The sequence below is a fragment of the Primulina huaijiensis genome, unplaced genomic scaffold (genome assembly GCF_012295235.1).
Source record: "Primulina huaijiensis isolate GDHJ02 unplaced genomic scaffold, ASM1229523v2 scaffold42781, whole genome shotgun sequence".
In the NCBI taxonomy this organism is placed as follows: Eukaryota; Viridiplantae; Streptophyta; class Magnoliopsida; order Lamiales; family Gesneriaceae; genus Primulina; species Primulina huaijiensis.
This window is the reverse complement of record NW_027360306.1, coordinates 395,850-408,271: the sequence shown is the minus strand read 5'-3', so window position 1 is coordinate 408,271 and position 12,422 is coordinate 395,850. Positions and strand designations below refer to the sequence as shown.

Sequence of the window (12,422 nt, the reverse complement as noted above, 5' to 3'; positions counted from 1 at the left end):
GTAATACAAAGTATGAGACGAAATTTTTTGTTAAACTCAGTGTTTCAAAGAGTGATACAATTGACTTAAAACAAATCTCGTTTGAAAAAATCTTTAAAAAATAAATGCACTAAACACAATACACGAAGAAAATAGAATAAATCACGGACAAAACATTTGATTCGTCTATTTTTTAAATTAAAAAATCATTAACATATTATTTTAATCATTTATCGTGTTTCAGATATAATTTATTGTCGATTTCTTTAAAAAAAAATAGATGAATATAATGTTTTATCGATAATTAATTGTATTTTGTTGATACATGCTGTATAGTGTATTTAATTTAAAATAATTTGTGCAAACGAAACTTACTCGAGTATAACGAAGCACGGTTTGGAACATCAAATGTGGTAGAGGATTTCGTCCAAAATGTATACACACTTCGTTGAACAATGGTTGTTGTTGATCCTTCGTTGTTTGTGATGTAAGATTGAAGATGATTGTGGTACTTTCCGGTGAAAAATTTAATATGTTTTGATTTTGAAAACTAAAGAAAATAAATGTATGGATCTTTCGTTGATTATTATCGCGTAGAATATTCCATAAATTTTTCGTTTTTTGTTAATACACAGGAAAATTAATATCAAATTGAAAATATTTCAAAAAATAGTAGATTAGATCAAGAAGACAATAAGCATTTACATGGCTTTATTTAAACAAAATTATTTCTGATAATTAATAGGACGAGTTTGGAGAAGATGAAAATCGGAAGACATTTTATTTGCATATGATTGGATCCAGAATTTTTTGGTCAGTGCATCATCAGTCGTTGTGCTTAATTGTCTGATAAGATATATGGTCACTGAATGAGGTTAAGTGAACTGTGAATATTGTGTGCTTTAACTGTGTTTGGGATTGGAGTGGACCATTGCAGAACAGATGTCTCTCTGTCTAACTGAGCCCTTTGCAATTTAACGGATTCTACAGCATTTGGATATAATGATTTGGTGCGTTAGGCATCAAATTTTTGGAGAAGTCGATATTCTGATTTTGCATCATGGCGTTCATCTGTTTGTGAAAGGAAGTCAGCAGCAGTTAAGCGAGCTTGACATGATCCGTTGAATCGTAAATTGGAATTTGGTGAGCAGAATGTCTCTAGCCTCTTGACACAGAGCAAGTATACAAAGGCAGAGATGACGAGGAATTAGAAGCTCTATCTTTGCAAACGAAATTAGCGCTAATGAAGCATACCAAGTGTCAAGGGGTGGTTGTTCCATTTTATTTTATTGCGACTTTTTGTAAATGTTTACGATTTTATATAAATAAAATAAAAAGTTATAAAAATAATAGAAAGATGGATAATAGGGGCTGTGATTGATTGTGAATCTGGATAAGATGTGAACAAGTGTGGATAAGATTTCGATGATATACTTGAGAATATACTTTCCGCACAGTGTGTGTATCGTCTTTTTTATCATTACCGATAAATTAGAGTGAAATTTAACAAATTATAGAGAGACTAAATTGTTATTTGAATTGTTGAAATAAAAAAAATAAAAATAAAAGTATGTGTTGAAATTTAAAAAAACAAAAACAAAAGTATAATATTAATATCATATAAGGTTAAAGTTTGAAGAAAAATTTGATGTCTTTCTTAAATAATTATTATCATATCTTTAATTTTAATAAAATAGAATTAATGAAAAATATCGAAATCTTCCATAAGCAAACATTTAGCCATGATCCGGAAGGATGCGTACATTCAATTTAGTCAAAAAGAGGGAAGGAATCAAATTTCGCGTGTTCTTATATATAATAATAACTTTGATGTTGGTATTTTAAAAATACCGACAGTATCTCTTTAAAATTATAAAAAAAAAAGATACTATTTTTTCATTTAATAATAATAATATATTATAAAAATCTATTTAGTAAATTTGTGTATTCATTTATCACTATTATACCAACTTTCCAAAGTTTTAAAACTATTAAAATAGTTTCTTTAATATTTAATCAAATTTTTGAATGTTCAAATTAATGATTATATCGTTCCTAATATAAAAAATTTATTATAACAAATTATTAAATTAAAAACAACAACAAAATTAACACAAAAAATATCGCATATATGCATATCACCAGTGCCTAATTGTATTTGTGTGTCAAATTTATGAGCATGTGGAAAATACATGTTCGTTTTAGGAAAATGAAATAAATAAATGTAATGGACTAAATTAATAACATAACTAGGCATGGATTTGTATATTTTAATTTACTTTATCATCGTACTAAAAATGTAATTACTTAACCCCTATTCTATTGTGGGAAATTAGCGAGAAATATAAATATGTGTGTGTGTGAGATACTTGGAAATTTTTCCGAAGAAATAAACAAAATTCAAACACAAAATATTAATAGTAATTTCAATTCAATTTACGTCTTACAGGTCATAATCATCATTTCACCATATTTCGCTTTCTAGATTAAATGATTTAGTTTCGATGTGAAATTAAACTGGGAAAACATATCAGAAAATCAACGATCACTTCTTAAATTACAGACCTCTCACTGATTTTGAATAAATGAGACCAGTCGATATTGGATAAAGCGCAATGTTTTACATCTCCATAAAAAATTACGACAAGTGTCGATTTTATGTATCGTATCAAATTGTTTTGAAACGTTACATAGTTTCGTCTTAGTTCATATTCATGCATGCATACTAGTCACTACTCAATACGAGTAACTACTCACTCGAAATCATCGGAACTAAACGTGCTACGACCTGCAAAAATGATCGTCTATTAGTGTGACTGAAGAGAAAAAAAAAAAACAGAAAAAAAGAACTTGTAGTGTCAGGGCCTGCAAAGCTTACCGTCTCAGTGCCATGCGATTATGGAACAAATATGTGGATTTTCTAAGCAAATAAGGAAGGAAATGATGAACTCTTTGGTAGATATAAAAGAAGAAAAACATAGGGGACGGAGAGGAAGACAAATTGCCAATTTTATAAAAAAATGCATGAGGAGAAAAGGGAGAGCAAGAGGGCAAGCGAAGAACTAGAACTCCTCAAATCCTTCTATTTTCTTTTTATTGGGATTTTGGGGATCCTATCTACTAGACATCTATGTTTTGATTTATTTAATATTGAATTTTGTTCTTGAACATATTCAATTATGTTATTGTGTTTTTATTACATTTTGAAGGATGATAAACTTCGAAATTTTTTTATGTTTTATAATTGAAAAACATGATAGGTTACATAATACATAGATCTAAAAACTTGCATATACGTACTAGGTTGTATACATGTTGATAGTCATAGTCCAATACGTAGAAAGCTAGAAGATTTCACGGTTCGTTAATAAGATTGCAATGGTTAAATAACACAATGATACTTGGTTAACCATTTTGTTAATTTGATTGATAATAATAGATTAGAGAATCCCGTAAAAAATACAGCTAATGTATTGTAATTCAATTATTAGAGAAAATTAAGAGATAAATGAACAAATATCTTAACAATTGTTTGTTTATCATTTTAATTTAAATTGTTTATATTTTATTCGTTTCATCTCTTTATTTGAATTTCAATTTAGTTTATTAGTTCATTCATTTGTCAATTTAGTCAACTAAAAAATTATGTTTTAAATAAATTTGTCATATATCAATTTTCGTAATTAAACTATATTAAAACAGTGCAGTAAAATCCAACGAATTAAAAATATTCAGTTGTTATAGATTATTATGCTCCTAAAGCTATTTTGCAAACAAGTAGGCCTAATAGGACAAAATTTGCATAATTATACATATTAATTTTCATGTAATCTTCCCAACTCGTGGCAACGTTATGCAGCCACCCATTTCATGTGTTCACGTCACAAACTTTTCGCCAAACTTAGTGTGATTATTATATTAAATTAAATAAAATATCAGAAAACGCCAAAAATAAATACATATAATAAATGAGGGAAATATCGAGAGAGAAGAATAATTTAGCATTTAAATATTTAAATTAAATTACACTAAATGATTGGTCTACTTATTATGACTACATGTGAATTTTGACTTGTATGTGGACAAAATCATAGCATCTCTCAATTGGAAGGCTGGTTCAAATCTGATTGCTTTTAGTTCAATTTTTCTGTTGATTAATATCATGAAATATTGAGCCTATGGGTCTGAGTAATTTTAGTTCAATGATATCAAAATTTTATTGAATTAATTTAGTTTATCGTAATTATTTGAATCAGTTTTACATTATTCAATGATATCAAAATTTTATTGAATTAGTTTAGTTTATCGTAATTATTTGAATCAGTTTTACATTATTTATCTAACGTTATACGAAAATATACTGAAGACGAAGCAAATATTGGCCTTTGGTTAAATTTAAAGAGGAAAAAATAAAGAGTGTGTGATTAGATATCTTAATTTAAACATAATATATTATGAGATGAACTATAGTTTGTTAAATGTAAACTATATTGTAATTTGTGATTATATATAATCCAAATGGAAATTAAGTTTCCACACTCTTAACAATAGAAAGTCAACAACTTATAAACCTATTCTCATAAAAAAAACACATCGAATTTATAATTTTTTCATACCAAATTTTTATAGTTTTTAAAATGTAGTGTTTGGATGAAAGTATTTAAATCACGATTAGTAAATTATATGATTTTTTTGAATAAATTTAATTTATTATCTTAGATAATAAATTTATATTTACAACATGTTTCAAATAACTACATAATATAAATACAATTTGAAATCCATTTTCACATTAAATTACTTATATAAATCACACCCATCTGGCCATCCATTGGTAATCATACTGAATGCAAGAAAAAGAAATCTAGCGGCCCTTGTTAATCCTCCGCATCAAAATAATAAATAATTTTGACCGAAATTTTAGCATTTGTAAAATGTATTTTGCCATCTAATTCCCTTTAGGAAGTTAAAAATTAATAAACTGATCAGAAAAGAATTCGAATCTCGAAAACAGAATAAATCCATATTATCCAAATAGACCAACAAAGCGCTTGTTTCTTAATTTAGTAGTTAATCATCTTATCCCCATCATTAATATTATTATCTCCTCCTAATATTAATATTTAATATACATATATATATATATATTGTATGTATATATTAACATTTTATTTTTATCCGATTCACTCTGCGGCGGAGGCTTAAGCAGAACGAAGAGAAACAACAATTTACGGACAATTGGTTCAGTAAGCGGCGGATCATGTGATAAAGATCCGATCTTTTTCAAGAAAATAGGACCAATTCTTTTCATTACTCCGGATATAATGACCAGGAAGTGTTCTCATTGCAGCCACAACGGGCACAACTCGCGGACGTGCCCGAATCGAGGGGTGAAGCTTTTCGGGGTCCGATTGACTGATGGGTTGATCCGGAAGAGCGCTAGTATGGGTAATTTGAGTGGGACCCCTCAAAACGGTGTCGCGAATGATTCCCCAGCCGATACCCCTGACCGCCAGTCCACCGCCGATGGATACGCGTCTGAAGATTTCGTAGCCGGGTCGTCTTCCAGCCGGGAGAGGAAGAGAGGTTTTATATTTTTATGTGTTTTTGGAATTTATTTTTTGGATGTATTATGTTTATTTTCTTGCATGGTCTGTGGATTCTCATGTGATGATTTTGCTGCTGCATGGTTTGTGAATCATATGGTTTTTTGGTGTCTTGAATTGAAGTTTGGATGTGAGAGAATTCCGTGTTTGTTTTTAATCTTGAAGAAATTGATTTAGTACCCGAACAGAAAAGGAAATGGTAAAAAAAAATAGAAGAAACTAAAATGGGATTTGGATCATTGCATCTCTCATTTTTATTATTGATTTTGTGAAACTAATTGGACTGTTTTGCATGCGTGAATTTGATTTTTTTTTATGGCAATTAAGCGAAGAATCAGTTCTAGAATCTGATCTCATTGATTTTTTTTCCTGGATTTCCTTGTTCTTTGATATGGATTTTTGCTTACTTTGATCTGCATCGTGAGCTATGTAGAAATTGGAAATATGGTCGAAAGATTTTTAAGAATTGTTTTTTACGGGATTGTGTTTCAGTGGATGTTGAGGCCATGTTGATGTAAAGCATCTAGGATTTTTCGTGTATAAAAATAACTGTAGTATTGTAGTGGAAGGGTTAGAAGTTGTTTCGAGGGTGTTGAGGATTGAGAAGCGTGGGAGTGATCTTGATACTTCAAATCACAATTTTTGGGGGAACAATAAGAATGGTCTAACACGAGGGAAGTCCAGATTCCTTCCTGATCATAAGTTTCCTTTCTTACTCGACATGAAACAGAGCATTCTTTCTTTTTGTCATTTATGCAGGTGTTCCATGGACAGAGGAGGAACATAGGATGTTTCTGCTTGGGTTGCAAAAACTTGGTAAAGGCGATTGGCGTGGAATTGCACGGAACTACGTAGTTTCAAGAACACCTACTCAGGTTGCCAGTCATGCCCAGAAGTACTTCGTAAGGCAGTGCAATGTATCTCGGAGGAAAAGGCGCTCTAGCCTTTTTGATATCATCGCCGATGAAGTATGTATTCCTTTTCATCTTTGTACATGTAAATTATGCATTCGTATTTGCTTGCTAAACAAGAAACAAATTGTGATTCTGGATCACCTTTGCCATTTGAATGTGGTGGATTTTTTACTAAATCTTCATGGTCATGTTGCTTATTTATATATTTATTAACATTCTCAATGAATGTTTTGACAAACATACTAAGAAAGTTTTTTTTACAAAATATCTACCTGCAATACACGGGAAGTGATTCAAAACCGAGCTGTAGTTCTTGGGGAAACCAGGGACTCCATCACTTTGGCTTATTGGTTGGCTACACAAAAGCTCTCTATGATGCAATGAACAACTCATAGATGGAGTGGCACCAATACACTGAACGGACCAATGATGGCTTCAAAAATCATGTTTATTCCTAGCATTTACCATCGCTGTACCTTGCTTTATTTCTTTTATTTTTATTCATTTTGTGTTTGTTTTGGTTGGATGAATATGTCTTTAAAACGCCATTTGAATTCTATCCGAGTAAGCCATTTACATTCTAACACCATCCAACTTATAACACGATAAAATCCAGAAAAATGGTTGTGACGTTGTGCGTCTTATTTTCTCTCAGTTTATTTCACCAAATCAGTTTATTTCCTCGCCACTTGTAATGATGTAATTTTGTGGTGTTTTCCTTTTTAAAAAGATTGACTAATATATATTTGCCCATGATTTTTCATGTATTTTCTTCAGTCAGTCGATACTCCAATGGTGCCACGAGATTTTATCTCAGTGAATCTTCCGCAAGCCGAGACCCAAAGCAGCAGCCTCACCCTACGACCTGTGGTGGATGAAGAATGTGAATCAATGGAATCTGCAAACTCCAATGACGTAGAAGCCATACTTCCCATACCCCAGGGTTCACAATACGCCTACCCTCTTTTATATCCGGCTTATGTGTCCCCATTCTTCCCTATGCCCTTCCCATTTTGGCCAGGATACAATGCTGAACCAGTAAAAGAAGAGGCCCATGAAGTGGTAAAGCCAACACCAGTCCATTCGAAAAGCCCAATTAATGTGGATGAACTCGTTGGAATGTCGAAACTAACCTTGGGGGAATCCCTCGGTCAAGCAAGATCATCAAACGTCTCACTTAAACTCGTCGAAGGCTCGGCTAGGCCATCAGCATTTCATGCTAGTCCGAGTTCAGGGAATTCCGATGTTAATCCCACTGAAAACCCGATTCACGCTGTCTAGAAGAACGCATTCTTCCAGCATCGGCGGCTGTTGAGATTGGGAAATCTCTTGTTAATCTCTTAAACTGTTATCGTGGTTTCGGTAAGTTTTTAATTTTATCATTTGTTAGACTGTCGTAATAAGTCTGCATTTAGGGAAGGAATAGGTTCAGGAAGTGTGTTGTGAAATTACTTGGATCTTCCAATCCCTTGTATTTCAGTTAAATTGTAACTTACCGGGATTGATTTCTTTCGAGACCTCTAAAATGGATACTTGTTTCATGTGCACTTTCTTTTCAAAAATACCCAATTTTTTTAAAATAAAAATATAACATAAAAATCTATTTTATAAATTTGTAACTTATTTATTTATCTTTGTCTATATTATTTAAAAGTTCAAAACTAACTTAAATCATCATGTTTAAATATTTATTTTAACTGTGAACAACATGTGCGAATGAGCATTAGTTTACATTAATTGATGTAGGAGTGGATTTGAAATCCATCGGAGATGAATCAAATGTATTCGAAATCACCTCAACCCAAACAGGTAAATTTTGTACCGCTCTAGACCCCCATATCGTTTATTATTGTTCAATTGTACGCATTAACACATTATTCTTGTTCAACACATTAATCCATGTGGAGCTCGGCAGAAAAAATTCGAATTCTTCGATACTACCTCCAGCCTCGTGGTCTTACAATTCGTATTATTGGATGATCCCTTCAGGGTTTGATGCATTTCAAATTCTTACGTTTTGTAATCAACATTTGTATTCGCAAGGAAAAACAAAGAAGCCATCAATCTATGTGCATTGCATTGAATAATGCTCTTAAAACCTAGCTAGTACTTTCAACCTATAATTTTAGAAATGAATCTGCTTGAAAGTTATGATACTTTTGGATTTTGAAATGCATTTTGGTTTATTTTGGTCAATATATATATCAACTATTCCACCAATAATATTTACACTAAAAAAGAAGAATTCCATGTGGAAGAATAAAAGGTGTCATCTAACATTTTTTCTCTTTAGGAATGAAAAAGATGTCAATCCCTTCCTTCATAAGCATTGTTTTGATTCTCCTTGCGAAAGCCAAAGAATAGTCAGAAAAAAACATGTGATCATTGTCAGTTTCTTCATGTAATCCTTGATTGGTCAAAATACAATTTTTTTACAAACTGGAAATATCAATTTTTTTTCTTTATATGTAAAAAAATATAATTTCTTTATACTTTAATGCACTTTAATTGAGTTATTGGTTTTTTTACATGTGCACACACTCCTTTACCTTTGCTTCTACGTGTATGTATACGTAATAATTTAGTGCCAACATTCCAAGTTACAAAAAATTTTCAATACAACATTACTGATCATATTGACAGGAAGAACTTGGTTGGTACCAATGTATCAGCTAGTTAGCCTATAATTAAGGAAGTTTTGGTTACATACAAAATTTTAATTTATGGATAAGTCTTGGTGATGAAATTGAATAAAAACTTTATTGGAATAATATTTAATTATATCATAATAATATTCTATGTTTTAGTTAACTGCATGAAGCGACAATATGTAGTGTGGTACGTGCATCGTGTAAATTGCTTCACTCCAAAGAATACTGTCCTATTATGTAGCCAATCATGACGTATCAATGAAAAAGTGAGACCTCTAAAAAAATTATATATATGTATATAATAAATAAATAAAGGAAACTATCTCGTTAGAGCCATTCCCCAGTTCTGTATAAAACAAACCATCTTAAGATTCATCTCCACCAATGGATCATCAAGTTACCACTTTTGACTATATGCAAGAATCCGCCGTCGCCTCTTCCTCCTCCGCCGGTACCTCCTCTCCATTCTCTCACTCCTCCGTATCCAAGACTGATTCAGCAACTGACCTCTACTCAACACAGAAAACACGTAAGAAGTATTTTAAGAAGACAGTTTCCAAGAGAAAAGATCGTTGCGACGAAAGAAACAATCCTCGAATCTATCGAGGAGTTCGCAGACGAAGCTGGGGAAAATGGGTTTCTGAAATCCGTGAACCAAGAAAGAAATCAAGAATATGGCTGGGAACCTTCGACACAGCAGAAATGGCGGCTCGAGCCCATGATGCCGCCGCCATTGCTATCAAAGGCCACTCTGCTTTCCTCAACTTCCCAGACTTAGTTCACCAACTCCCACGCGCCGTTTCCAAGGCTCCCAAAGACGTCCAGGCCGCTGCGGCCGAAGCCGCGCAGCTGGTGGCCGTTCCCATGGCTGATTTCGACCGCACAAACGATCGCTCGCCTACATCTAACTCCGATTCCAATTCTTTCGCTGAGCACGACGACATTTCTAGTGTTGATGATGCTTTTCTTGGTTTGCCGGATCTTATCTTAGGCATGTCATTCCCTGCGGTGCTGGCCGGAGGTGACGCCAATATTCACGGTGAATTTTCGCCGGAAAATCTCCTATACGGAGACTTCTTCTATATATAATAAGTAACTTACTTCCCATTTTATTTGCAAAGATTCACAAATAATTAGTTTATGCATCATGCCAAGTGTTAATTTTGCACGTACACCGAAATATATTATATATGTTCGTTTCATTGTTTATTACTGAGTTAAATATTTCAGTCGATCGATTTAATTTTATCTCTATTATATCAGAACGTACGAGTTTATTATATATGCATGAAAATCTCTGTGTAGTAGCAGAATTATACAACTGGTAATTCTGGAAATTTATTTATAATTTTTATATTAGTAGATAAACACCTTGCAACATTTAATTTTGGAGCGTCCAAATAGATTTCAAAAATCGACCCCAATCACAAAATTACACGATATAAAGGGATGTTTAAAAATATTATAACACAAAATTTATCATGAATATAAAATGATTTTAGACAATTAAAATCATTTAAGATTTAATAAAAATTACAAAGAGAAAGGAAATTAAACCACTCCGACATATGAGCTAGATTGGATTGTTTTTATTTTGCAAGTTTAATTACTGTAAAATTTGAGTTAAAGATGAAATTTTTTTTTTTAAAAGAAAACATTCCCCATCTTAAATCGCTGTATCAAATATCCTTTTCGTGACACAAATATTGAAGAAATCGAGCCGAGACAAATACATATTGAAAGAGCTGATGTTGATCCGATCCCGTGAGAGACATCTTTTCATGGTAATACTGGAAACATCAACGTTATGATGATGTTGCCTACTATTTTTCAATTTTAATGTTCGAGAGACATCCACAAATAGTATCCCAATAAAATAAAACAAAATTTGAAAAAATTAAAAACAATATCCCAAATCAAAGAAAAAGGCATGAATTTATCTAAAGACCGATTGTGCTGATGGTTATTTATTTATAAAATAAAAAGCTTTTGATTTTAAACACATTTCTTTGGAAAAATAACTATTCGCCAATTTGTAACTGGGATTTGTCATATCTTTCTTTTTCATTCTTTTGAGCTGGCATTCAATGATTGACGGTGTATGTATTTTTTTTTTATGCCTTATTACTTTTATCATAGCTTGAGCGAGTACGAGAAAAGACGAGTGAATGTGATGATAAATTATAACAATCACACACGTACAAAATGTATCATTTCCATAGTCAATTATTACATAATAGTGACGGAATATATTGCTAGTAAAAGTTCTCATTATTGGCTTTTACAAATACTGTTCCAGTGTACATTGATATTTGATAAGATTTCATACATATATATATATATATATATATATTACAAAGCTAAAAAAATAGCTGAAAAAGAAAAGGTGCAAAAAAAGAGGGAGAATTAATAAAGAAATATCGTCTTCTTGGTAGGGAAACTTGGAACACAAGTTGAACAAAATATATACAATTTCTTAGCATTTTTCGTTCCTTTTCAAAATTCTCAAATCCGAAAGCAAATCCAATATCCATGTTTCATACATGGGCAACAAAGCAGTACTATAGTACAAGATAAGATATATGACAAGTCGAAGTATTGTTATCAAATTCTCTTCTTCTTTTTTTTTTTTTTTAATTTTTAAATACGACTACATTTTATACGCATAAATTGATAATTAATAGCTTCAAAAACATAAATTTTAGAAATCAATTATGATCGTAAGAATATGACGTTGTTGCTATTTATTACTTATTTTCCTTTCTAATCGTGTTTTTACAAAATTTGTGACTAACATGCATATCAAGCTCTTTTCAAATAATTATTTTGATATTTATTTATTTATTTTATTTAATAAAATACAAAAAAAGTTGTAACTATTTGTATAGTTTGTAATTATTATATGTATCATTGTAGATTTATGTTTTTTTGAACAAACTTATTTTTAGTGAAATCATGCATAAATGTTGGTATTCCTATATTTTAATATAATAAATTATTATTTAATTATATATATAAATATACTAATATTTATTTTCGATTAATGCTATTTTAAAATAATACATTTAAAAAAATATATAAGAAATAATTAAGAATATTATTATTTTTTTAAAATAAATAATAATATTGAAAATTATAATATTAATTCGCATTTATTTCTTTTTTAGCAGGAAATATTTTACGAAAAAATATATATATTTTTAAACTGTATATTTTTCGTATAGAAATTCAAGTGCAAAAATAAATAAATGATTTTCATTTAGCATTTTTTT

General features: G+C 30.9%; 2 protein-coding genes across 2 annotated transcripts; both read left to right on the top strand.

The window, feature by feature from the left end:
- The first annotated feature begins 5,143 nt into the window (after nucleotides 1-5,143).
- On the top strand, nucleotides 5,144-8,046 carry LOC140969836 (transcription factor MYBS3-like). Its single transcript, XM_073431344.1, has 3 exons — nucleotides 5,144-5,565; nucleotides 6,345-6,553; nucleotides 7,277-8,046. Exons 1-3 carry the CDS (start codon nucleotides 5,304-5,306, stop codon nucleotides 7,778-7,780), a joined length of 975 nt encoding a protein of 324 aa, XP_073287445.1. The 5' UTR covers nucleotides 5,144-5,303; the 3' UTR covers nucleotides 7,781-8,046.
- Nucleotides 8,047-9,495: 1,449 nt separating this feature from the next.
- Nucleotides 9,496-10,367, top strand: LOC140969840 (ethylene-responsive transcription factor ERF039-like). The gene has a single exon (XM_073431348.1). It carries the CDS (start codon nucleotides 9,535-9,537, stop codon nucleotides 10,237-10,239), a length of 705 nt encoding a protein of 234 aa, XP_073287449.1. The 5' UTR covers nucleotides 9,496-9,534; the 3' UTR covers nucleotides 10,240-10,367.
- Nucleotides 10,368-12,422: the final 2,055 nt, after the last annotated feature.